We start from the raw sequence: 27,607 nt of genomic DNA, 5'->3' as shown, positions 1-27,607 counted from the left end.
TTGAAGTTTATATCCCATTCTGCTACAAGCAAATTAAACATTTTGAATAATCAGTTTTATTCTTTGCAAAACTAAGCATGGTTTGTTCTCTAGAGCAGTTATTGGAACTCCCTATCCCTCTGGCTCATCTTAGGCCCAGGCTCTATTTGTTTCCATTTCCATATCCATTTCCTCCACAATGGGGACTGGGACTGTGAGTTTCAGGAGAGCAGGGACCAGGCCTCCACTGTTCATTACTAAGACGGTTTTCCTTACCAAACTTATTCCTCTTTGAGTGCCTTACATGTCACAGCCAAAAGCCCAGAAGACACCTAGAGCATCTTCTTTCCCTCATTCTTGACTTCCAATGTGTCAAAATCAATGGAATGTTTCCAGACAACATCCCTATATCCAACCCTTGGTCATGAATGACAGTGCTGCCATCATGTAGATCTAATTCACTACCAGTGCTCGCCATACTCCTAACTGGTTTTCCCTGTCTTCACTCTGGCTCCTGCTTTTGTCATGCCCCATCTCACACGCTCCAAGTGTTTTCTCCACATAGCAGCCAATTATGTCTTGTCAATCTGGTCTAGTCTCTGAGCCTACTATGGTGCTTTGAGCTGGTGCTCAAAGCACCAGCATAAATCAAAATATAAACAAAATGTCTTCATCAAACTTCACCTAGGGCTTTGAGAAAGGTCAGTATTTGCATTTCAAAGGTTTTCCTCTCTTGGGTTGCAATACAAGTATTCAGAGCTGAACTTCAACAGCCTTCTTATTTACAAACCAGGTACACTCCATGCTCGCTTAGGCAGCACATATACAAACCACGTATACTTTCCTAATTTATAATAAAAGTGGAAGAAATGCTTGGCAAATAAGTATTGCTTTATATTGTGAACATTAGAAAACAATAAGACAGATGGCCTGCCAGAATGTTCTTGTTGTTGTTATTTACGATTGTGTATACTTGATCTACAAAGACAATCAGAAGTCCCAGTAAGTTCAACATTTAAAAGATTTTCTTCTTTGAAAAGAATCATGAAACTTAGAAATTAGGAAAACATATTTGCTATAACACTCAAATTAAAGAATTAAACATTGTCCAATTAGGGTTTGTATGGTATTAGCCTTCAAAGATTAAAAAACTGGGTTGAATTATACCTTTACAATGTACAACCCTTAAGAATTATTTACATAGCTTCTGATTGGTTTGTAAGCAGAAAAAATGCTGGTTTTTTAGTATGATCCCCCAACATTTCACAGAGTAATGAAGCTCAGAGAGTAATAAAATGATGTAAATGCATACATATTATTTTATTACATCCATAGAATTTATATTTTTGGACTCTTCTGGCTAAATCTAATTTACCATTGGTTTTTTATTTCATCCCTGCTTGACTCTGGTGTTTTATATCCCATATTAAATTTCCCACAGATATTTTAAGGTGCAGTATAACTCTATACAACACCAATAATGTGTTCACTATAGCCACCACTACTGTTTAATAATATTTGTAATTACATTACCATTTCTTCAATTTTTATTTTGTAATACATATATTTAGGCAAGGGCTAGCAAAAAAAAAAAGAATTCTAGATTGACAATGAATAAATTTTGTAGATGTTGGTATAGTCAAACATGAAACTGAATAAAGTTATTAACTTTGAGAAGTATATCCAATAACCTTAAGTACCCTTTTCTTTACTTTGCTCTTTATAAAACTTGGTGATAAAGGTGTTTGTTCGCTACACAACTGGAAGGTATTTGGATAAAAATATTGGTGGTCTGGGATTCATGTTTCCCCAAGCAATATTGATTTGCTAAGGGACGTTTTTTCCCATTCTTATTCAGTGTTTTTAATTCAAAATATTTCATGTTTATATTGTTTTTTTCCAATGTTATACTGAATTAATTCTATATTTTTCAGGCCATCGTAACTACTGTAAGGGTATGGCCCAAACTGTCAGATTATATTATTCAGTGCTCCTCTGCTCATCCTAGATCCTTCAGAGGTAGCTACTTTTTATCTATTGTATCAGACATCAGGATTTTTAGGTTTTAATTTTAAAGAAACGTTCCACATCTGAGCCCTCTGATATAGTTGCAGTTACAGTCAGATAAAGTCCTGGAAAAAATGACTTGGACATCCATCCTTCCACGATATTTTTTTCCAGTTCCCAAGTGAAAACAAGATTAGTATACTTCGAATCTACCAGCCAGTATAGAAGGATAAAACTTCTTCTCAACACAAAACTGCTCCCTTTCAGCTTATACATCTTTTCAAGCAATATATTCAAGGACTCAGAATATAATTGCCAATTTTGTTGATGATGTATGAGACTGAGGCGATGTAAGGATGCCATTTGCTATTCTGCAGTGCTTACAGTAAAAAGTAATGGCTTGGTTACTAAGTGTACATGAAATATGAGTTAGATAAACAGTTCTAAGGTCCTTGATAAAAAAAAAGTTCATTTAAAAAGCAGTCATGAGATGAGTATTAAAGCTGTACTTCAAAAAAACACCTTAGCTTTTCTTTTTGGGGTACTGGGAATTGAACCCAAGGCCTATCCGCTGAGATACATCTCTAGCTCTTTTTCAGTTTTTATTTTGACAGGATCTCTCTAACTCACTAATTTGCACAGGCTATGCTTGAACTTGTGATGCTCCTGCCTCAGCCTCCCAGAGTTCTGGGATTACAGGCACACACCACCACATCTGGCTAAACCTGGCTATTTTAAATCAATATTAGGTATTTCACAATTCATCCATTTTTCTATCTTCTTAATAATGATATCTCATATTAACAGAGAAAGGCAAGAAGGGTTGAGAATGACTAAATTACTAAGGATCAGACTTGCAGTCTTTTCTTCCCTAATGGAGGTCATCACGGCTCTGTCTCTGTCTCCTACATTTTACCACCTACCTCACTCCAACTTGCTTTAAAGTCTTCAAATATTAAGACATCGGCTTACATCTATTCAGTGAACAATCGTGGCCTCTGTAACCAGCCTGTGAGTTTTGATAGAAAGAGGATTTGGAGATGTTTTCCTAAGATATTCTTGCAACAGTACTGGCAATAGGAGTTGGTAAAGAAATACATTCACTTAAAAATATTTCTCCCAAACACTAACTTTCAAAGATTCAGTTTATAGGTTAGTCCACCCAGGTAACCAACCTCACCAAACACTTTTTTCTGCTCTCAGCCAACTGAGATATGGAAAATAAATCAATGATTGAAATTGCTTCTAAAATAGTATAATTCAATCATCTTCAATCCCAGTCAGATTATCTAGAATAAAAATATTATATGTAACTTTTCTAACATATCATTGTCAATTTCTTTATAAGAATATCTGTTAGAATCAGTTTACAGTGCTTAATCATCAAAAGCAAAACCAACTATCAAGTAATTCATTATCATTTTTATATGTAAGATTCTGTAGTAAGTACAAAGGATGATGCAAAGATGCATGAGATGCAAATATTATCAAGGAGTTTACAGCTTAAATGGGGAAAAACTAACAAAATATTTCAAGAGTTAAATCATGAAGATGACTAAGAGTGCTAGCAAGGTTGTTATGGAGACCCTTCCTACCTCTAGCATTTGTGCTAAGGTAACATTTAAAAAATAAATATTACTTACATAATTTCAAATAGAAATATATAACTGTTATATCTCTCCCCCTCGTTCTGGCCCTGAATTTTTCTTAGAGTAATTTCCTAGAACTGGAGCTAATATATAAAGGGAAAATAAATAGACCAACTCACAGAGTTTTCTTTCCTTTCTCTTATGGCAAGGAGCACTTTCAAATTAAATAAATGGATACTGTATAAGTGTAAAGTTTGGATTTCAAACTGGACTCACACAAATCACAAATTCCTTTTTTCCTTTGCCCTGTTTTTTTTTTTTTTTTGGTACCAGGGATCAAACTCGGGACCTTGTTCTTGAGAGGCAGGCGGTGGCACCACTAAGCTAAATTCCCGGCCCATCCTTTGCTTTTTTTTGGTACTGTGGATTGAACCAAGGGCCTTTGCACTGAGCTACATCCCCAGCACAGTTTTACTTTTTGTTTCAAGGCAAGGTCTTGCTAAGTCACTAAGTTACCCAGGCTGGGCTTGAAGTTGCAATCCTGTGGCTTATATCTCCCAGAGTGCTGGGATCACAGGCATGTGCCACCATGCCTGGCTTGCTTTTCTTTCTATCTAGGAGATTACATGGATTTTAACTATGAGAAAATCCCTTTACAGCAAGCTCTAGATCAAGAAAAAGTGACCAAACCAAGAAGAAAGTAAATGACAACAAAAATTCTTTCTGAAACAACAAAGAAGCGAGTTAAAAATTACACTTTGCGTTGACTCCGACATGAAATGGCTTTGGGGACCAAGATAGATGTGGGTGCTTTGGGAAAGAAAAACAAAAAAAGCAATTGAAAGTTTCAGGAAGGGCACAGAATCTTCTCAGTTTCATCTGCCCAGGAGTTAATGATATCACAGAAGACGCGATCATTTGCTGAACGCTGACAGTGAGCTAAGCCTCATGCCTCCTGTAGGGCCTGTTTTTAGGACCTTTTCAGACTGCTGAGAAAGGCAGAGAATTTTCTTTTTTCGATCTTGTGTAAAGATTAAAATTTTTTTTGCAAAGTGACAACACAGATTTATACAATGCATTTACAGTTTACTTTTTTAAAAAGAAGAAACATATTAATATGCATATGGAGAGACAGAGAAAGAGAGAGATCTTGAATGTGTGTTAACATGTTAATATCCTTCCAAAATGAAGCATTTCACTCCCTCCCTCTACCCCTTACTCACTCACCCTATCTCCTGAAATGACAGAGGGGTACAGTGAATAGGGTTTGAAGTTTTCCTGCTCAGAACGGGACATTTTCTGCAACCAGGTCAGTGTTCAAAGGACTAATGCTATAAGGAAATTATCTGAAGGGGAGAGGCAGTTCAGGCTTATTAAGTTATTTTAAAATGTTGTCTGGGCTGCTGCTGACCTTTGTGCCACTGGAAACAGGAAGCTGCTTCCCTGGGCAACGGGATAAGAAGCGATTAGAGAAGCCAAGAAGGAGCTCAGGAATCTTTGGGAAGTTGTACATAACCCCAAATTATATGGGAACTCTTAAAAATGAAAAGAAAGTAATTTGATCAGGGACATATTTGGATCCTAGAAAATATTACAAATATGTAACTCATACTGGATATACTATTTCTACGACTGTTTTCCTAATATCCCAACACTTTGTATCTGGCAGAGGTCAATTAGGCTTCAATTTGTTTTAGAGGAGAGATGGAACGCCAATTAACATCTCCTGAGCTCCATTCCTCATGTGCCATAAAGTAGAATGAGCATCAGCCTTAGCAAATTGTTCAAATACCAGAGTCAGAATATGGTGGCGCTGGGTTTCGAGTGCAGGCAGATGTTTTTGATGCTAACAGCGATGTTTTTCTCTACCGTATTGCTATGTCAGAAAGGATGTATTTAACAAAGTTAGAAAAAGAAAACAAAGCACAAGCTGAAATAATTTATATCTCTCCTTCTGGGGGAAGAAACTTGAATATTTCTTGTGTGCACTCAAATTCTTAGAAATACCACGAATGAGGTAGGGTGTACTTATACTATACCATGTGTATTATAATAGAGGTTTTCTTTTTGCCTGCACACATTATATTTTAGCTGACTTTAAGCACTATATATAGCAACTTTAAGCACTATATATAACATACAGAATGTTACATTTTCCTTTAAGATAAAAAAATTATCATTCATGGCATTCTCTCAGCAAGTACCAGATTCCAGCCCCTAAGGTTGATATTATATGCGTCATTCCATGAGACACAGTGGTTGATCAATTTAAAGTTCTGTGGAGCACTGGAAATATAGAAGGAACCTTATGAATAATACTTAGGAAAAACAAAAGATCCCAGTTCTATAGAAACATTACTTGGTTCAACCTCGTTACTATTAATGGGGAAAAACTCAGTTCCAGATGGGCTGAGTTATACCCTAAATGATATTGTTACATAAAGACAGAAGAGAATCTTGGACTCTGGTTTTTGGTGGTTCTAGGGGTCAAACTTAGGGCCTTGCACATGCTAGATCTCTGGATTAGGTATGTACTGTTCAGACATGCATGCTAAGGGCTGTCTCTGTGGCACCAAATTTCATGAGATACAAGAAGCTTTATCAAATACTTGGTATGCTTTCCAACATTAAAGTTGATGTCTAGAGGTTATGAGAGATGTATTCAAGCAGTAAATCTAAATTGACACACAGGGGCTGGGTGGGTGTGGCTCAATGGCACAGCACTTGCCTAGCATGTGCAAGGCCCTAATTTGATTCCCAGCAGTACAAACAGAACAAAACAAAAGACACAACATGAAAAGATCTTCTGAAGGTAAAATGAAGAGGAGTCAGGTACCTGAAAAGCACATACAATTACTGGTATATGTTCATTTATTCAATCATTCTTTTAAATATTAATGGAACACATGCTATCTGTGAGGCACTATGCTAGAAAAAGAGATAAAACACCTATCTTTATGTTGTCTGTTATTTCACTCAAGGTTATACAAACTAACTTATCAAACTACAGAAAAGAATGTATCTTTCTTTTTTCCTTTCCTTTCTTTCTTCCTTTTTTGCATGCTAGGGATGGAACCCAGAGCCTTCCACATGCTGGGCAAGCACTCTATCACTGGCCTACACCCCAGCCCTAGGAGGTGATTTTTTATAATCCTATGAGCACCCAAGAGACCAGTACCTACATCTCCCAACAAGATCTGCAAAACCAAAGGCTAGAATCAATAGTCTGCGTAACACTTTGGCATCTCATTCATTCTCTTTCCATTAATATCTTGAGTTGTTTTCATGATTATATCATCAATTAAGGATTACTAACTATTCCTTCATGGTGGTTAATGAAACTCAGCTAATATGACCTTTGGAACCATCATACTGTGGAGGAGAAAGCACAGCAGAGGAGACTGACCTCAGGATTATCTTTGTGTACTGAAGCCTTTTGAAAAGTCAGAGTACCAGGCTTTTGGCAGCAATTTCAAAAATTTAATTACCCAGAGATATTCACCAGCGTCTTGAAAGACTGACAGTGCAAATTAGACAGCTGATTCAGTTACATCCACTTCATATCATCAATGGTGCTAAATGGTTAAGTAAAAGGTTTAATATTATTTGTCCGTTCCATCCTAATAAGATTGATGGTACACTAAGAATCCTCAAGGGCGATATGAAGATTCATTTTCACTCCTCTGGAAAACTGTCACAAACAATTTGTATTTCAAAGTCAACATTCATAAAACCAGAGAATGTCAGGACTGGAAATGACTTATGATATTATGTGGTTTGGCCTCCTTTGAAGACAGAGAGAGAAACTGAGGCCCAGAGAAGTGATTCATGATTAGTCAGTAGCCAGTTAATAGAGAAACTGGAACTAGATTTCAAGTCTTCTGATGTCTGCTCTATTTAAAATTTCCATTATTTAATTTTGTCAGCTGCTAAAAGGTATATTTTGAAGGAAAATATATGTGAAAAGGATATTACCAAAAGCAGCACAAAATTATACATTACACAATATGTTCCTAATATATGAAAAGCTATGCCAAAACACAACCAATTTTCAAACTAAAAGTCAGAACACTGGTATAATTCTTAGAAAAGACAGAAAGGAGTGGGAAATGGGGAACTATTTTCCAAGTCAGATATCACAATCCAGAACTCTTTATAATAGGAGCCCATCTTATTGTCAGAAAATAAATCCACTACAAACTAGTCAACACAGAGCCATTTAGCATGTTGACTGCTGTTAGTAAGACATAGCTAACTGCCGCTTCCTCTGTATATAAATATAGGTACTGAAATAGCAATCAATAATTCAAAGGAAAAAATAAAATAGCCAAAACTTTAATTAGAGCAACTCCTGGCACAAATGAGAACTGGAACAAGAATGAGTGCAAGATATACTGCAAAAATGGAAGGTATCTGAAATCCAAAAACTTGCCTAGAAAGTAGTGACAGAGCTGATACTGTGTAAGAGGGAGGTGGTGTCAAGACTTAAATGCTACCGTACCTGAGCTAGGAAACACACGTTCTAAAAATGAGAGTCAGATTTATAAGTTCACACCAGTAGGATGGACCAATAGGATGGGTATAGAACAGCGCCAATCCCAAAAGGTACATTTAGGTTAGTGGCCACGATTCCATGCAGAGCTATGGGAGTGGTAAGCCATAAGATGACAGGTGAGTCAGAACACAAAGCAGCCATTTTGTCAGACACAGCAATGGTAGTAAGAAATGGTGACTTAAATGAGTGTTTACTTCAGTCAAGGAGGTTTTATATTGCAATATACTAAGGAGGAACTATCAGAAAGTTGTGACTAAGCAGAAACAATGAATGGCAGTAGAAACATGCCTGAGGTTGAGAGTGGAGAGAAGAGAAGATCAAGGTCATGTCTAGCACTCTGTATACAACATCCCAAATAACCAGCAGGAAAAGATAGACACTCCTTTGGACTCGAGTTGCATTTTGAACACTGCTTATTAAAAAAGTTAAACAGTTATTTCCTCAGAACCCCATTTTTCACTCTTCTGAGAAGTGCTTCAGAGATATTTAGAAAGGAACCTGGTGAAATGCATTATTGCTGATTGGGTCAGCAGGTTTACTACTGAGTTTCATTAGTAAATTCCTCCCGATATTTAGCAACCACAGCGTCTTTGAGGAGGAAAAGGACCAGCTTGTCTAAAAAATCAAATCCTTTCTAAGAGACAGCTGGCAGAAATATAAGGTCAAACGATTCATCTGGTATTTCAGGAAACTAGCAGAAAATCAACCTTCAGCTAGAACTAATATATGTAGAACAGGTTATGACCTCAATTGGTTTCTCCATTTCAGCACCAATGGGAGACAGTGAATAGCATTTGCTTTCTTCATGAGTGAGTGGAGATTAGAAACAATGCTAACAAATTTAATATCCAATATTTGGGCCGGTCTAGTCATGCTATCCCAAGGAAGATATTACAGAGCTGGAAAAGATCCAGAGAAAAGCAACTGAGATGATCAAGGGGAAAGTTGATCTTTCACTGAAGGACAACTAAAATACTAAAACAGCTTAGCATTTCACAAACCAGGAAGATGAAAATGAAAAGTGTTATTAGTAGGAGCAGGTGTGATTAAAGTCAAGGTAAATATAAATGTATTCACTGAACTCCAAAGCATTTAATTGGGGCCATTCCTTGAGGTTAAAGGATGCACATTCAAGAGAAATTAAACTATGCCTTGATTTATATAGAAGTTGGTACCACTATGGAACTTGTTTCCAAGAGAGTCAAGGTAACAAATGGCAAAAGTTTAAGATACCATTGGATAAACCCACTGCAAATTGATTTACAATGCATGACTAAGAAATGAACATGATGCATTCTAATTTTTAAAATAAAAATTACTAGGTTAACTGGATAAATGACCATTGGTGCCTTTATCTGGGACAGAGTTCTGGGCTGGTTGCCCTGTTGGTCATACCCTCTATGATATTTCTTATGGTCTTATCATGACATCTATGTTGGAACATCCTGTATGCAACTTTGGGATTCCTAAGTTCTTTTGACAGTCCAGAATGCAGAAGAATAATTTCCTAACTCATTAAGAAACCAAGAGAGTCCCAGCTCTTGGCTCTGTTTGGTTTACCCATATGGGAGTATGCAACATAAAAAGGTGAAAGAAATCCTGACAGAATGCAGCAGCTGGTTAAAGACTATTATATTGAAATTTTCATGAGTTTGACAGTAGGCCAAAAAACTACAAAATGGCAGAGAGTAGAAAAGGCAGTTGTAACAGGTTGAACATCGTTGGTGATTATTTTTTCAGTGGCAATGAAAGCTGTAATCAAATAACTTGAAAGAGATGCTGGCAGAAATAAGAGAGTCCCAAGGGAGAGGGGATATGAAAACTGTAACAATGATGTATGCTACGGACTAATAAACTAGACAAACATGTAGTCTGAAGTACCAAAATTGAGGTTTAGAGCATCATAGGAAAATCTGGTGGCAGGATACAGGCATAAACACTGCTTGATTTGCAATCTAAAGCAAAAGATGTTATCAAGGACTTAAAACCTTAAGGATGAATGTACAAGTTAGCAACCAACCACAACTTATGCTATTGGTATGGAAACCTCTTGTTAGATAATTAGCTTAGCCCAGAACTGACTGAAAAAGGAAAAGTTGTAAAGCATTAAAAAAGATGGCCAGAGAAGACACCTGGTTTTGCAGCTGGGGATCTGTGGTAAAAGCTCTTGAATAGAAATCAAGACAAAGAAGATAAGAAAAGGTGAAATGGGAATTGAAACATTGTCATTGTAAACTCATTTTTATTGTTATTTTTGAGCCAAAGAGGCATGTCAGATTATGAATGGCACTTACCAGTGCACCAAAAAGTCTACTGAATCCTGCAATCAAACGAATTTACTTTAAAAATAATTTATTAGACAACAGTAATGGGTAATAATAAAACACAAATGACATCAATGTACATTTTATGTGTTAGGGATGTAGCTTAGGAGCTATCACATGAATGCCCCTGGGTTACCAAAACCAACCCAACAAACAAGTGAATACTACATTTTATGAACATATGTTCTCCCTGTATTACAGCCTAACATTTTAGAGTTATATTTGAAAAATCATATAATCCTTAATTTCAAACAGATTATAATTGCAGAGAGAATTATTCTCCATAAAGTATCAGAGATATTCTTTAGAAATTAATTCCTCATTCGAATGAACTGATCACTTGGAAGCACACGAGGTCTCCATACTCACTGTTCTGCAACTGATTTTTCCTGTCTATTGTATCATATCTCTTACTATTGAGCCAAGGAGAATAGTCCTAACTTGTCCAGCATGGTTTGAGCTCTTGGAAGAGATTACTGGAATGGGTTGAGGATGGGTTGAGAGGGCATGTCTGAAGCTAAAGAATGAAAAAAATCTCTTTACTTAATAATAATATTATTAGTAGTAGTAGTAGTAGTAGCAGTAGTAGCAGTGGTACTGAGGATTGAACCCAGGTCTTTCACACTGAGCTATAGCCCCAGATCTTTTTAAAAATTGTAATTTTTTTTTTGGTAACAGGGATCGAACTCGGGACCTTGTGCTTATGAGGCAGGCAGCGGAACCACTGAGCTAAATCCCGAGCCCTAAAATTTTTTATTTTTGAGATAGGGTCTAGCTAAGTTGCCCAGGCTGGGCTTGAACTTGTGTTCCTCCTGCCTCAGCATCCAAAGTGCTGGGATTATAGAAGTGTGCCGCAACACTCAGTTCCTTTTTTTTTTTTTTTAATAAGAACTCATATTCACTGGTTCTGAGAGCGATAAAAGATTTAGATAACATCTAGTCAAATTCACTACTTTATAACTGAGAAATCAAGGTTTATATAGGTTAATGACTTGCCCAAGACCACACAATCAGCTAAAGCTAATGTCAGTGACAAGGATAGAATTTGAGTTTTCTTATTCACAGGTTGATGCCCTTATGGATAGCATCACCATGATCGTCAAGTACAAGGAGCATTGGACTGAAAGGGTATGTAAGCTGCTCTCTAATTCATCGAGGAGAAGCAAGAGATTCAGTGGGAAGGGGAGAACTATAGCTTTTTGGGAACTTGTCATCTGCTTATTGTCTTGGACTGAATTAACCTCTACTTCCTTCTAGCAGTGTCCTGGGATCTCTTGTATTAGATGTAACATGATAAAAGGACAATAGAACTGGAGGAGAGTTAGGAATAGCTGTAAGACTCAGCACCAAACAGGTAGTAATTTGGAGAATAATGGTGAAGTAAAACAATGCAGTGCATATCTAAATCAATAGATTATTTAATAAAGCATGTGATTTAATCAGGTATTAAAAACATGAGTCACAAAGCAGAACAGTTAAATATAACCAAAAAGTGAAATTAAATGAAAAGACAGGAAAATTGAAAAGCAGGATCAAAGCATATTAAAGGGAGAATTTTTAAAAGTTAAGAGAGACCTCATTTGAAAAACTTAATAAGACAAAGGGCTGACCATTCCCTACAGGACATGTCTCTCTTTGAAGAGCCCAAAAGTCCCTTTACCCCCATTCTGCTGAGTTAACAAAATAGAGGTGTGAAATCAAATTTTTGAGAACTGTAGTAATGAAGATCCAGGACTAATATTATTATTATTATTATTATTATTATTATTATTATTATTATTATGTACCGGGGATGGAACTCAGGTCCTTGAACTTGAGAGGCAGGTGGCAGTAGGACTGATACTATTGCTTTAGAACTGAATTATGAAGAATCAATGGTGAATAAAAACAGACTCAATAAAAGATGGCAGGTTGAAAAAATGGGAAAGCATTTAGTATTTGTAGTCAGACTAGACTCTGGGCAGAAGCAAATTCAAAGACTTCACTTGGTATTGAAGACTTTCCTGAACCTGATTAACTCTAATTGTTGTTGAGGTAGCCAGTTCAAAGTTAAATTTAAGTTAGACTCAATTGCAGGATTAATGCGAGATTGTAAAGGTATTATAATAACGCAATATCCTTTCTCCTTCTCTTCCATGTCAACCCTATGTGTTATAATTTATATTTCATAGAACTTCTTTCCCTTGACTCTATTCCTTTACCGACACGAATGGTTCCAGCAAACAGTACCACTCTGATTAGGCAGAAAATACTGAGTGCTACACGTAACAAATGAGTACATTAGCTCCACAAATCCGGGGTTGCTGTTGTCTGCCCTTGGGATACATGAAGTATTCATTCACCTAAAACACTTTGGGTAGATATAACTGCAGAAATCTTCCACATCTGTCCGAAAAAGAAATGCAGAACGCCCCTAAATAAATATTTTTCTGGCAAATATTCACTCCCACTATCAGCAGTATTGTCTAGAGATTTTTGTTCTCTTGTGAAAAATATGCTCCCCTCCCCCAAAGCCTCATCATATATGCTTTATTAAATGAATTTTTTCTTAAAAGCAGTTCCCTGTTGCATCAGCAAATTTACCGTGCTAATTTTAGCATGCGTTTATTATCCAAACATCCTTGAGGAAGAAAGAAATAGGTATTGCAAGTGAGCGTAATGTATTTTAAAAATAAATTCATTTGTGAAAATACACATTTTAGCCACAATAAATGCTTCTTTAAGAATATGACTCTTTCAACTTACTTGATATAGTAGGGCACTTTGTTTGGTGAGATAGCTCTCTCCCAGGGACCCTGGACAGAAGCTGAAAAAGACGGGAGAAAAGGCAAGGAGGTCAAATTCACCGCAAACAAGAAAGACAACATTAATCTCCAGAATTACAATTTTACACTGATATTGGTCTGTTTGCTCAGTTGCCCATGAAGACAGGATGGATTAACCTGCTGTTCTGAAATTTCTGTCCTAATCTAAGTGAAATTGAACTCATTCAGGCTCAAAGATAAATGCAAAGGGGTGGGGGGCTTTCTACTGCTAAACCTATAGAAGAGATAAGAAACACAGGAAGTAGACTGACAGGTTTTCTGTTAGGTGTCTCCACCGGGTGCTTTTCTTATAACACTTCCTGTTGTTGTTTCTCCATATCTTTTTCTCTTTGATTGACTAGGGTTTATTAGTTTAGCAGGTGAAACATCCTTCTGTGGTATATTTACATTTGAAGTTATTGAAGCTAAAGTGCTGTGCTTATCACTCTGGTATGCATGTTTTTCTTTTTATTTGGTTTGAAGAAAAGCCAAATTAAAAAAAAAGAGAGAGAATCCAAATTCATTTACCAATTATATGTTTAGTTGGTGTCTCAAAATGTCAGCTGACCGGCATGATCTTATAAGACAGAAGCCAAAGTGACAGAATGGCATCTGGTATGAAAGAGTAATAAAACTTTTACATACTTTATGTGGCCGTGTGTGTGTGTGTGTGTGTGTGTGTGAGAGAGAGAGAGAGAGAGAGAGTGAGAGAGAGAGAGAGAGAGAGAGAGAATGTCTTTGTGTTACACATGCTTAGAATTTACTTTGTAATTGCTTTTACTGTGTATGAGTCAAATCAATTATCTTTGAACTTTTTAAAGATATGCATGAACACAGTGGGAGAGGAGGGGTCTTGCTAAATTGCCTAGGCTGGCCTTGAACTCTGATCCTCTTGTTTCAGCCTCCTGAGTAGCTGAGATTACAGATGAGCACCACTGTGCCTTGCTTTTAAGCCTTTTAAAAAATTGCTTTGGTTGTAGGGTTTAATTTTTTTTACTTTAGCTGAACCTCTAAATATACCTTTTATATACCATTTGATAAGGTTTTATCTTTAAGACAAAATAATTAAATTTAGAAGGCACTGTAACATTTTCTCAACAGTAAAATCTTTCTCCTGAATACAGTTTTAAGACATGAGTTTTAGAAAATGTAGAATATCATCTGAGATAGAAATATTAGAAGCATAATTATTAACATCTAGCAATTTTATGTGTATGTATTTTTTTTCTGAATTCTCATCCCACTAATGACTTGAAGCTCGGTGGATGCTGACCATTATTTCTGCCTATGAAAATTTCCCTTCTAAATTAGCCTCACAGTAAATTCACTTCACAGCATATTGAGATGTAGAAAAATGTCAAAGCTAATATATCCTTGACTACACTGTATAATATGAAAGAGCAGCTTCTAATAAAAGTTTAACTTCACCTACTGCCAGACAATTTAAGGGTAATGAAACTCCAGCTTCTTTGTTTTATATAGAGTAATGGATAGAATCACCCAACCTTTAACCAGATGTGCTGCTTTGTACCTTGGAGATATATCATTTGAATGATATAGGAAATAGATTTGTATTTAGCTGCTAATTATGTTTTTTCATTTTGGTAGAAAGAAATTCTTAATATGGAGACAAAAGACATTTAGCTGGTGTTATAAAGTAGCCCTTCACCTTCAATTTCTCTCTGTCCTTTGTCTATTCCTTTCTTCTCCATTCCTTTTGCTTTCCCTTCTTCCCTTTTCTTTTTTTTGGTACGGAGAATCGAACTTGGGACCTTGCGCTTGTGAGGCAGGCAACGGAACCACTGAGCTAAATCCTCAGCCACCTTCTTCCCCTTTCATCTCTGCCTTTCCTATTCTCTACAAATTCTCCTCTTCCCCTTTATTTATACCTAAGAATACAGTTCTTCTGTCTCAATTAGTTCACAGAGTAAATAAGAGCTGATTTAAGATCTTGGGCTGTACACCCTAACCTACCTGGTCTGATGTTACAGAATTCTAAAGACCCAAGCCTTTTCTGGCCAGAAACTGAGCAGAAAGTCAGAAATCATAGCTCCTGGCTGCTTGGTGTTATCTTTTCCTTAAAAATCACAGTGTCATAAAAGGAAGAGAACTCCAGAGAGCACTTGGTCCAACCCTCACTGGCTGTGAATGCCAAGCTTGTGAATGCCTACCACAAGAAAAGAAGGGCTATTCTTTCCTTAAAGGTCTCTATGGACCAAGGCCTCACAATTTCTTTATCTTTTTCCAGTTTTTTATCATTGTAGTGGTTCAGAAATTTGTTCTGATTATGAGGATGCCAGGTATGTCCTTTGGTAGCAAAGAGTCAGCTTGATTTCCTACACTTTTTCTAGGCATCTCTCCAGTCTGCAGGCTGCGTGGCCTGGCTAAGGAGCTTTTGGTCTGAAAGACACAACCTTCAAGTGGCAAAACCTACACAAAGGATATATAGTTGACTTTGTGTTGTTAAATGTTAAAAGGAAAACAATTCCAATTATGCGCTAGAGGAATCATCAGAATATGCTTGAACTAAGTGGCTGCAAAGATTTAAAAAGAAGTTTTTAATAAATTATTAGCTCCATAACAATACAAACTTTTATGTTCTTGTAATCAGACTGCTTAATTTTAAATCTTTTGTCCTTAAAATAAAAAAAATTGTCTTGTCTTTATGCATAGCTATCAAATGCTAAGATTCAGAACATTTTTCTTCCCTAAAAGACGCTTTTCCCCTTTGACTTATAGTTTATAAATTCACCTAAGCAACTGCTTTACAGTCATCGTTTGAAACCCTGAAATTTTACACTCAAAAATGGCCTTGAGGCAATAAAAAAAGGAAAATAACAACAGCCCCCTCCCATTCTTTTCCTGCCCCCCCACCACCCCAGGCACACACACTACTTGTTATTTACAAATAACGTGCAATTGGAGGCTGGTTCTATGGGATTGGATTCAGTGCTTCTTCCTAATTTCATTCTCCCCAATTTCATTTGGGACTGCCAGATGATTCTGGTCTTGCATCTGTTCAAAAGTTGATCAAATATGTGGTAACTCTCATAAGTGTGCCTTCAGAATTATCATTTCATTTCTTGCCCTACTGCACACCTTCAACAACAGCTGTTTCTTATCTCAGGGCACCAGAAGAAGCTTGTCATCTTTCACGAAGCTATCCTATGTAATAGACACACACGTCTTTTATGCATGGTGTGTGCATTTTTAGTAGTCCATCAAAAGCCGATTTATTGGCAAACACTTTTTATATGACACCGGCCTGTCCTTTGGTATTTTCTTATACAGATGTTTCTAAAACCACTATGTGCAGTTCCAGTGCAGCTTTGTGATTCAGATCCTCCAGTGTAAAAAGCATTCATTATCATACAGCACCAGCATCATGGAGTATTGTCTACTGAATTTAAATAGTAAACTACACATGAATTTATTTATTCCAAAACCGCCCTCTGAATTTCCCCTTGCGTTAAGATGCTGTACATTATTAAGAGCAAAAAAGGGTAGCAATTCTACAGGTAAATGCTTTTCCCCCCTTGAGGAGACAGAATTCAATACTGCACTCAAGGTGGTTTTGAAAATCACAAATACAGGCCACACTAGGGGAAGTTCTGACTTCAGCCATGTTTTAATGCATGATGAACAGAATGTGCCAAGAGATACACCCCGGTGTTAAGCCATATTTTAATCGACACAGGGGCCTAACCAGAAAAAAAATGCTAATGTCATTTAAACCAGGGCAGAAGAGCATTCTCTGGAATTCTAACCCAAACACATTCATTAATCTTTCTACTTTTCTCCTAATCGGGTGGACTTGGAGCTTGATAACATAGCTGGGTCAAGAAAAAAAAAAGGCGGGAAAAGGATGAGAAAAATAAAAAGTAGACGATAACTGTCACTGGAGATAAAATAGAAAACACGTCTGAGGTTAAAAAACATTAGTATCATTATTATTGTTATGATTATTATTATTCTTAGTCCCTGGTGCTTGGCTCCTCAGAAGTACGCAAATTCTAGTACTGGTTTTATGGACAGATTCCGTATTGGTGCAATAAAAATGTTTCTTAACCATCTTTCCACTATCCCCCACCCCACTCCCCCAGGATCTTTCTTTTCTCTTTTTCTTTTCTTTTTTCTAGTATATGTGCTGCCGAAGTGAGCACAACATTTTTTTTTTTTGAGACAGGGTTTCACTATGTAGTTCAGGCTGGCCTTGAGCTCACTGTGTAGCCCAAGCTCACTTCAAACTCACAGCAATCCTCCTGCCTCAGCCTCCCAAGTACTGGGATTACAGGTATGTGCCACCATGCCTAGCTTCCCCCAGGAATTTTTATAGATATTTTTTTCTAATTGTTGTGCCCTCCATGAAATTTTAATACCACAGATATACTGTATGTGTGTTTATGTATTGTGTCTATTTGTGCTTTACAAACACAAAAAGAGTAATTTTAACAAGTTCTCCAGGAACCAATTTTTGCCTTCTTGGGGACTAACTCATTCCTATTGAGAATACTTGATCTGGAAGAGGTAGGGAGGGGGGAGGAACAAGGAGTTATTAAAAATCTCATGTGCCTAAACATAACCTAAATTAGCTAATTTGGTATTCACAATAATTTCTGAGGTAGGTCTGATTTTTATTTTATAAATTATGAAACCATTACGATTACGTGAAATAGCATGTCTAGGGTTCTAAATCAGTAAGCAACACATCTTAATTTTGGTTGATTACTCAAAATGAAGTTAGATAGATGATTCAGGAAGGAGAAAACAAACACTGCACATCTACTATGTGTCCTCCTCCCAAAGGTATAACGAAGTCACGCCATTCCACTAGCACAGATAAAGAAGCCCGGGCTCCAGAATGTTTCCTACACTAACTCAGACCACACAGCGAGTCCAAAGTGCACCCAGGATTGTAACCAGGTCTGTGTAGTTATTGAACTTGATCACGTGTGGTACATAACAAGTACTCGATACAGGTTTGCCAAAAAACCCATGAGAAAATAAATAAATCTTAAAAGGGATTTAATGTCACCTAGTTCAAGTTCTATGCATTATATCTGATTTCTACATTTGCCCTTTACAACATTTCTATCAAAAGATTTTCCAGGAGCTGCTTGAACAACTTCACTGTCACCACATTGTTTTGTTTGGTTTTGTATGGTGCTGGGGATCAAACCTAGCTCTCCCACAGAGGAACACCCCAGCCCTTTTTATTTATTTAATTTTGAGACAAAGTCTTGCTAAATTGCCCAGGCTGTTCTCAAACCTGAGATTCTACTATTTGAGCCTCCCAAGTAGCTGGGATTACAGGCATACACCTCAGAGCCTGGCTGGCCATTGTTACCATGGTGTAAAGGAACTCTTTTGAATTTCTGAAAGCTTTTTGTGATTATTAGAAACATCGTTTTTTTTTTTTTATTCTGGCCCAATCTACCTTCCTATGATCTGTAATTTCCACCATGGGTTCTTGGTGTCCAAAAGAAATCATCTGATGGGTTCAGAGCAGCTAATTTCAAAGAAGCTAAAATGAGACTTATTTGTATTTGGTGAAGACAAAAACAGAGCCCCAGTTCCTAAAGAAACAAAACAATACTTAGTATCACTTCACTGACTATAAAACAATGTTTTTTTTGTATTGGAGATTGAACTCAGGACCTTGCGCTTGCAAGGTAGGCGCGGTGCCATTGAGCTAAATCCCCGGCCCTATAAAACAAATTCACAGAGCAACTCCTTTGTGCTTGGCACAGGAGAAAGTGCTAATGCTGCTGCAGTAAATAGAAAGACCTATTTGTAGATCCAGGGATGCAGCTCAGTGGTAGAGCGCTTGCCCACCGTATGCAAGGCTCTGGATTTGATCACTAGCACTGAAAAAAAAAAAAAAAGACACACTTTCTGATATTTTGCACATAATTTTAGTTTTGAAGGATATTTTTACTGAGCATATCTCCATTCCAGAATTAAAATCAACCAACTGGAATTTACTGAATGCACAGTTTGTACCCAGACCCATGCTAGGTATTTGCAGGCTAGGGAAAAGTAGGGTGAAGTATGGTGGAGAAAGAAGTCTTAATACATCCCACGCCCTTACAGACTTTATTATTTGAATGGGATTGAGTTTTAGAAGAATGTAAATTATAATAGGACTGTATCTGTTAGGGTCCTGACAGGAAAGAGATGGCACATTCAAATTGGGTGAGAAGAATTTAACAAAAGGGTTGTTCCTAGAGATGCATGCAGGGTGTAGGGAAATCATAAGACATAGTATTAAAAGCAGGGAGCCATTGTGCATGTGTACTGGGTAAAGAGGGTCACAGACAGGGTCATTGGTCAAGAGAAGAAGGCAGGGAGGGGACCAAGGGAAGAAGCATCTCAACCTCATTCTCCATCTTCCTAACAGCCCCTACTATGGTACTCTACTGGTTGAAACCACTCTGAAGCTAAGAGGGCTACAAAGTCCATTCTTCTGCCCTCACTCCCTGCCCTGAGAGAAACACAGGGAAGTGGGAAAAGTGGGTATGGAGGGGCAAAGTGAAGACACCTCCTCATTGTTCTGCTGTGGCAATAGCCTCATGCCTTCTGCAGGTTCTCCCAGCTCCTCTGCTAAGCTGGTAGAGCACCAATAGATACACTCCCAAAAGTACTATTCAGAACACAGGATTCTCCAGTACTTAATTATCTTCCATAGGCTCTTTGCATATAAAGTAATTTTAAAATGTCTTCTCTTAGTATCCAAGGTCCTTTACATGCTGACTTTGTCTCACTTCCTTCCTCCTAGTCCTTTCTTACAAGTTCCCAGTGCTTCTTGTCTATGCTTTAGGAAATCTGTGTGCAGTGATGAAGACTGTTGTTACATTATTCTCAGACTCCTCTTCTTTTTTTCTTTTTTCTTTTTTTTTTGTTAAATTCTTTTATTGTTACATTGTAGGTATACAACACAATTACATTTCTCATTGGGAATTGTACCTTTATGTAATGCATCTTGGTTCTTATTTTTCCCCATTCCTAGCCCTCCCTTCACCCGCTCCACGCTTCCCTATTTACAAAGACTTTATTTCCATTTTTTCCATTTCTCATCATTTCTCCTTTCCCTTCTTTCCTTTCCCCTGCCCCTCCAACTACCCCTCCCCCTTTGGACCTTTTCTTCCTATTTTGCATTATCGATTATTCATTCTAATCATTGGTACATTTTAGGTATACAATATAATGACATTCATCATTGGAAATTTGCACCTTTACATAATCTCTCTTGGTTCTTATTTTTCACCCTTGCCCAGCCCTCCCTTCAACCCCTCCATTCCTCCCTATTTACAAAGATTTTGTTCCTGTTTTTCCATTTTCTCATATTAATCTCATTCCCTTCTATGCCTTCCCCTAGCGCTCCCACTTCCTTCCCCTTTGCCCCTTTTCTTCCTATTTCACATTACCTATTATACATTTTAGTCCTTATTTACACTTTCAGTTTCTCACACCAGAGAAACTATTCAGTATTTATACATGTGTGCCCTATTTATTTCACTTAAGAGTATCGCCTCAATGTGCATCCACTTAGCTATAAATGTCTCTAATTTCTCATTTTTTATGGCTGAGTAGTACTCCATCAGACTCCTCTTCTTCAGTAGCTGTCCCTCCTTATCTACAGTTTTGCTTTCTGCAGTTCTAGTGACTCATAGTCAACTATGGTTTAAATATATTACATAGAAAATTCAAAAAGTAAGCAATTCCTAAGTTTTAAATTGCATGCTGTTCTGAGTAGTGTGGTGGAATCTCATGCTGACCCTCCCTTTCACTTGGCACAATGAATATAAGATTCACCCATATTGCTGTGTGTATCAATGATTTGTTCCTTTTAATTGCTAAAGAGTATTTCATTATTTGGGTGTGTGACAGCTGAGTCTAGTACATGGCAATCAGAAATAAAGCTGGTGTCAACATTTGTGTCCAGGTTTTATGTAAGTGTAAGTTTTCATTTCTCTAAGGCGAATGTTTAAGAATGGGCTTGCTGTATTATAATAGATTTTTAATGGCTGAACAATATCCCACCAATAGATGTACCATGATTTATTGAAAAAATTCTCTCTTTAGGAACATTTAGGTTGTTTGCAGTTTTTCATTGTTATAAATAAGGCCACAATGGACATCTTTGTACATAAATCCTTGCACATAGTTTTGTTAATTTTCTTAAGCAAAGTTCATAGACGTATATTCACTTGATTAAAGGCTATGAACATGTAGAAGCATTTTATATGAATTACACTCCTGCCAGAAGTCTTTCTTTATTGATTCACATGGCAAAAGAAAAAATCCATTTTCTGCAGCTTAGTGGTATTTTGTTCCTTAGTGGTATTTTGGTATATATAGTTTTCAAGGCATATTAGATACACTCATTGGCACAATGGATTATTGAGAACATGCCTCTCACACCCCCTCTTTGCTTGATAGGCTGTAAATACTCTTTGAATTCAGAAAGGCACTAGGTACGTTATCTTTCCATTTCATAGCCCAACCCAGTATTTTGAGATCAAGTGGCATATACAGAGCACAGACTCAGAACTGGATTTGTGTCCTACCTCTACCATCACTTCATGATCTTAAGCACAGTTGTTTCTTCCCTGACCCCTATTTTCCTTATATGAAAAGTGAGAATAATTATATCTCCCTCACTGAAATGGTATAGGATAAAAATATTAAAATCAACATGAAATTGCTTTGCAAAATGTTAATCACTATACAAGTAATGCTTATACTCACATACCTATGAGGTATTGTTTGAATGATAATTATAGAATCAATCTCCCTGCTTCAATTAGGCAGTATTTGTCTTCAGCCCTTGAATCTATTCCTGACTACTATTAATGTACCACATACACTATAAAGAAAAAAGGCTTTTTAATATTGTCTAACTTCCAGGGCTTATGGTTCTTTTCTGCATCTCTATATTCTTAGACCAATGGCATCTGCCCACTAGGTTTTCCGTCAGTATCATTGATAAACAGATTTGTTTATGTTTTGTACAGCAGGAAAATAGAGGGGCATAGACTATCTTATAATTAAAGAATTCCCATGACGAAAAGACAAGAAGACTGAATTAGAGGTAGGAGAGTAGAGCTGAGAGACAGTTCATAAGTGAATTTGGTGTCTGGGGGCAGTGAGAAGTCACAAATGACCCATATTTTTAAGACTTAGTTACTAGGCAATTGAGGGGTTTCATTGTCAGAAAAATGAGCTGAGAAATAAATTTCAACAAATGATGTATTTATGTTAAAATGCTTGAAAGGTGAATCTTTTCATCAATACTTGAGTGAGAGGATGAGACTAAGTACTACAATGATAGAGCTAAAACTCTAAGACTGTTTAAGGAAAAAGGAGCTTTAAAAAGGGCACTCTACACGTATAACACATTTTCATACAATGGGATATTATTCAGCCTTAAACAAGAAAGAAATCCTGCCATTTGTGATACTATGGATGGACCTGGGAGATACGCTAAGCAGTCTGTCTGTCAGAAGGACAGTTACTGCACGATTTCACTCATAGGAGGTATCTAAAAATAACCAGCCTTAATGGAATGATGGTTATAGATGTGGCAGGTAAAGAATGGGGACTTGTTGCTCAATGGGTGCAAAGATTCAGTTATGTGAGATGAATGAATTATGGAGATGTGGTGTAGAACACAGTGTTTATAGTTAATAATATGGTGTTGTGCATTTAAAATTTTAAGAGGCTATATCTCATCTTAAGTGTTCTTAGCGCACACACACACACATACACAAAAGCAAAAGGACACAGGAAATTGCTTTCCCTATGATTTCTATTTTCTTTTGATGTGATACGTATAGTTCTTGTCGCCAGAGTAAGTTTTCTGTCATTTACCTGAAAGGCCAAGTTAAATTTAATACTTTTAAAAACATTAAATTAAAATAAGAATGGTGTTTTGTATGTCTATATCATATATCAAAAGTATAGATTCAATGAAAACTTTAAGATCACTTCTAAACTTTCAAAGATGGGCAGATTTTCCATAAAGATTTCAACAGCAGAGACAGATGGGCTACACTCCAGAGGGGAAGGTCACAAGAGTGATGAATGAGAACTCTAATGTCTGCCATAGCTGTGAAAATTTTTATGGCTAACTAAAATTCCTCACGAATAACAACCTGTAAATATTATATGAGCTGTCAGATAACACTGAGCTCTGAGACCATTGTGCATGGAGAACAGGATACCACACTATGGGATTTGTCAGTAGATTACCAAGTCATTTAGAGTACAGGCTTCCATTTGATCTGGGAAGTCAAGAGTTCATACTAAACTACTTGGCAAGGTGACTGAGGTGCAGAGATAACACTGTATGTAATATCCTGGACTGCTGGCTGCATAGTACCACAAAGCAATACTGGGTGGCATTACTCATGAAAGAAAGGCTCCTTCAAACTGACTTCTAGGAAAATCTTGGAGAACCTAATTTTGAGATTAGGAGACTAAAAGAGAAATCAAGCCTCATAAGGTCAGATAGGGGGATAGGCTTTTATATACATAAGGCCTTGACTAACTTCCGCTCTTGGAATTTCTGAATAAATTTGGACAGAATTGGTTGAGTTCATTACCAGAGAGCTTGGCTTAGGTAATGGTGGTTGCAGTCTCTGGGCCATCTGGGGTAAGTTAGGTTCCTAACAAGTCAGTGCAATATTGCCAGGTGCCTTTAGTGTCTCTCCAGATGTGCTTTGAAAAGACGGCAGGCAGTCAACACCATTTGCTGAATGCTCTCTGTGTGAACAGTATTGCATTAGGCACCAGGGAAATTTCAAGAAAAGTAAAATTGGCAACCTGAGACAGTAGGGAGCAAGTCAGATATTAAAAAATCAAACGACTGTAGATGACATATACATCCATTTAGAAAGCAAGATGAGAAGAGTGAGAAAGAGCTAAGGCTATGACAGCAATTAAAGTAACAAGAGGGTGGGAGAGATTGAATTTTCATCCCATTCTTGACTCCACTGTAAAAGAATTAGACATGTATACTTCATCCATAGCCTCATGGCGGGCAGAGTGTGTTTCTCAGCCCCTTGACTCTGGCCGCCTGGAAGACTTGCTTTAGCAGACATGATGTGGACAGAGGCTTGTCCTCTTGTGTTCTGTCAGTCTGCCATGAGAACATGCCCAACGTGCCTTCTGATATTTCCACCTGGGTCTCAAAACCCAACACATTTACAGATAATTTAAACTGAACTCACAGCCTGGAGGCAAACCCAGCCAACCTAAAGCATAAAGCAGCACTTTCCAGTCGAGCTTTCTCTAAATCCATAAGCATGAGACTAGAAGATTTGTGCTCTAGAAATTAGAAGTAAGACACATGATTTAGGAGATGACTTGTTACCACCATTATTGTGGACACAAGTGACAGAGAGGAAGAGAGGAAAGAGAGAAGAAAGATCAAAGTGATTAAAGAATAGAAACTATTGCTCAGCCAGTCTCTTCTATTGGTTTAGCCACTTCTACTATCATTCACAGATGAGCGGGGATTATCTCCTTGAGTTTACGCCCATGAGGCTGTGGGTTGTCACTTACTAGTGAGTGGAAATCCTTCTCTAAAGGTGACAACCCATAATAGTTACAAATATGAACATGAGTATGTCATTAAACTGCCATGGTCTCAGTTTTCTCTTCTGTGAAATGGAGATGATAATAGGTCTTATTTTATAGGGCTGTTGTAAGGATTAAACAGGTTAATCCATATAAAATCCTTCTTCAGTGTTAAGAGCACAAAGTCTCAATACCTTTTATCTGTTCTTACTCCTATCCTTATTATCATTATCATTAATATAGTGAGTTATTGGGGTAGTTATCCCATGAACCAACCTCATGTCAATGTAAGCAATCCCAGGATAATCAGAAAAATGAGACTCTCTGTGATTCTGGAGTGAAACTAACTGCTAACCACCAAAGCATGAGCCCAGGGAACAGCTCAAGGAAATAAACACTGTCTTTCTATTTCTAGCTATTTTCTGACTCTTCAAAATAATTTTATGCAGGTCTCAGAGTAGTAAAACATGAAAAGAGATACATCTTCCTTTTGGCATCTTGATGCTGCTGTCAACTATGAAAATCAACTGTCTTTTATCATTTTACATCAGCATGACTTAGGAATTCAAAACAAAAAGCTAAGTATTTTTAGAAAAAAATAAAACCAACCAGACATTTTCATTTTAATTTCAATTTTCAGTTCTGATTTTTAAGTTAAATTTCACATTACTAAACTTACTATCTTCCTTTTTAGCCCATTTATATTAGTGTGGATGATCTGTTATAGGAACATGCTGACCTGAAATTACATACTGTCCTGTTGATGATATAAGCCTTGCTACCCTCTATTTTACCCTAAGACAGCAAAGTCCTTGTGAGTTTTTGTTTCAGGCTTCAAGAATAACTGAAGAGCCAGTTCAATGCTGTTTCTCTTTTCCTAACATTTCTAAGAGATAAATCTACTCTGGACCTCCTAGACTAAGTTTTTTGAATGAGTTTCTTTCCCCTGATAGCCAGCCTAGGTCAAGTTCTACAACACAAATTCTGCTATGGTTTGGATTCAGTTTGTCCCTCAAGGATTCATGTGCTAGAGGCTTGGTCCTCAGTGTGGCAGTATTGAGGTGGTGGAATCTTTAAAGGATGAAGCCTAGTGGCAGCAATGCCCTCTGAAAAGATTAGGGCAGTGCTCATGAAACCCTGCTTTGTTTTCGAAAGAGTAAGTTGTTATGAAACAGCGAAATTAACTCCTCCTTGTCTGGCTCCCTTCTTTGTCATGTGATCTGCCTGCACATGTTCCTGCTAGCCTAATGTCATCCTCCCAGTGATGCAGCCAAGAGGGCCCTCACCAGAGGCTTAGCCAATGGGACTGACTGCTTGACCATGTATTTTTAGCCTTAAACAAACTTCTTTTCTTCATAAAGTACCCAGTCTCAGATAATCTGTTTTGACAACTGAAAACAGACTAGGACAATCTCACTTTTTAAACTTCGGAGAATAAATTCCTTCTGTCCTTAATTCACACCATAAATGAACTCATTTTATTTTTGTTTTTCTTTTCCCAGATACTTTCTGCTCAAATTTTCTCTTTCCACATAAAATTGTCCCAATGTTGACTAATCCTTCAATTATTCTCTCTTGTCTGCCTATTTCTATCTCATTAAAACATTAGCACTCTCTAAAACCTATATTTATACTCATTATACATATATAAGAAATCCCTTTTCTGAACAAAAGGGCTATTAGGAGACTACTCGTAAAGTTGGAAAAGGGGATATTTATCATATCAGAATGGCTAAGTGGAAGGGAGAACCTGATTTCTTGTTACTGAATGCATCTATGACTCTTGCTAATTGAGATCAAGGACCAAGCAATTAGAAGCATTCTTTGCTAGAATTCTATCAGATGGAATACCCTCTGCCTTGGGGACAATACTGGTCAAGATAAAGCATTTTATTTTCTTCACTGCAGAATTAGTTTCTATTTCTACTCTACTCCTGCAGCAGCCACTATTTACCATCACTATAGAAGTTTTTTCTTTTCCTTTTTTATAGGTCTATCTATATTGTTTAGAATCTGAGTGTTCCAAGACCAGAATTCTATCTTTCTTATCCTTATATTCAAAGTGCCTAGTGTTTGTTAATAAATATACGAATGAATGATATAGGCACAGGCAGTAAGAATGGTCCAGGTACACATCACTTCTTAGCTTAGAAACCTAAGCCTTCCCTTCTCCCCAAGAATAAATTCCAAAGGCCTTAAGCATAACCAATAAGCTACTCCCTGCTCTGGCCCTTGGCACTCACTGACCTCCTATCATTTGCCATCTTGCTTCCAGAGCTGCAGGCATACTAGGTTCCTTGCTATTCCTCTAACCCTTTGCATTAGTCACCTTTCTGTTGCTTGGATAAAACACCTGACGTTCACAACTTGAGGGAGAAAATGTTTATTTCAGCTCACAGTTTCAGAGTTTCAGTCCATGATTGGCTGGCTCCAAGACAGAAACATCTTGGTGGAGGAAAACTGCTTACCTCATGGCAGCCAGGAAGCAGACAGTAAGCAAGGGAGTCAGAGCAGAAGGGGCCAGGGGCAAGATATATACCTGCATGACTCCCCATCCACATACACACCTGGAAGTTGACAATTAAGTTGACAATCAAGATTAACCATTACACTCCCTAAAGATGCTCCTGTCTTAGGGTCTTTGTCTTTCCTGTTTCCTCTACCTGGAACATTTTGGTACCCAATATCTACTTGGTTCACCCTCTCACTTCTCTACTTGAAAGTACTACTTAGAGTCACTTCTCTACTTAAAGTCACTGCCCCTGA

The 27,607-nt window shown here is 37.3% G+C and overlaps 1 protein-coding gene across 12 annotated transcripts in view; it reads right to left on the bottom strand.

The window, feature by feature from the left end:
* The window catches only part of Dmd (dystrophin), a 2,486,572-nt gene that overhangs the window by 190,962 nt on the left and 2,268,003 nt on the right, over positions 1 to 27,607 (bottom strand). For all 12 annotated transcript variants that reach the window (XM_004850043.4, XM_087189971.1, XM_087189973.1 and 9 more), the window contains one exon: positions 13,200 to 13,260. In XM_004850043.4, the coding sequence (XP_004850100.2) occupies positions 13,200 to 13,260 (61 nt within the window). The remainder of the gene's footprint in view (positions 1 to 13,199; positions 13,261 to 27,607) is intronic.

This window comes from Heterocephalus glaber, unplaced genomic scaffold, assembly GCF_053883595.1.
Source record: "Heterocephalus glaber isolate CG9 unplaced genomic scaffold, H.glaber_assembly_v1.0 deba00001547, whole genome shotgun sequence".
Lineage (NCBI taxonomy): Eukaryota > Metazoa > Chordata > Mammalia > Rodentia > Bathyergidae > Heterocephalus > Heterocephalus glaber.
The sequence above is the reverse complement of the archived record's forward strand: the minus strand, read 5'-3'. Positions and strand labels throughout refer to the sequence as shown.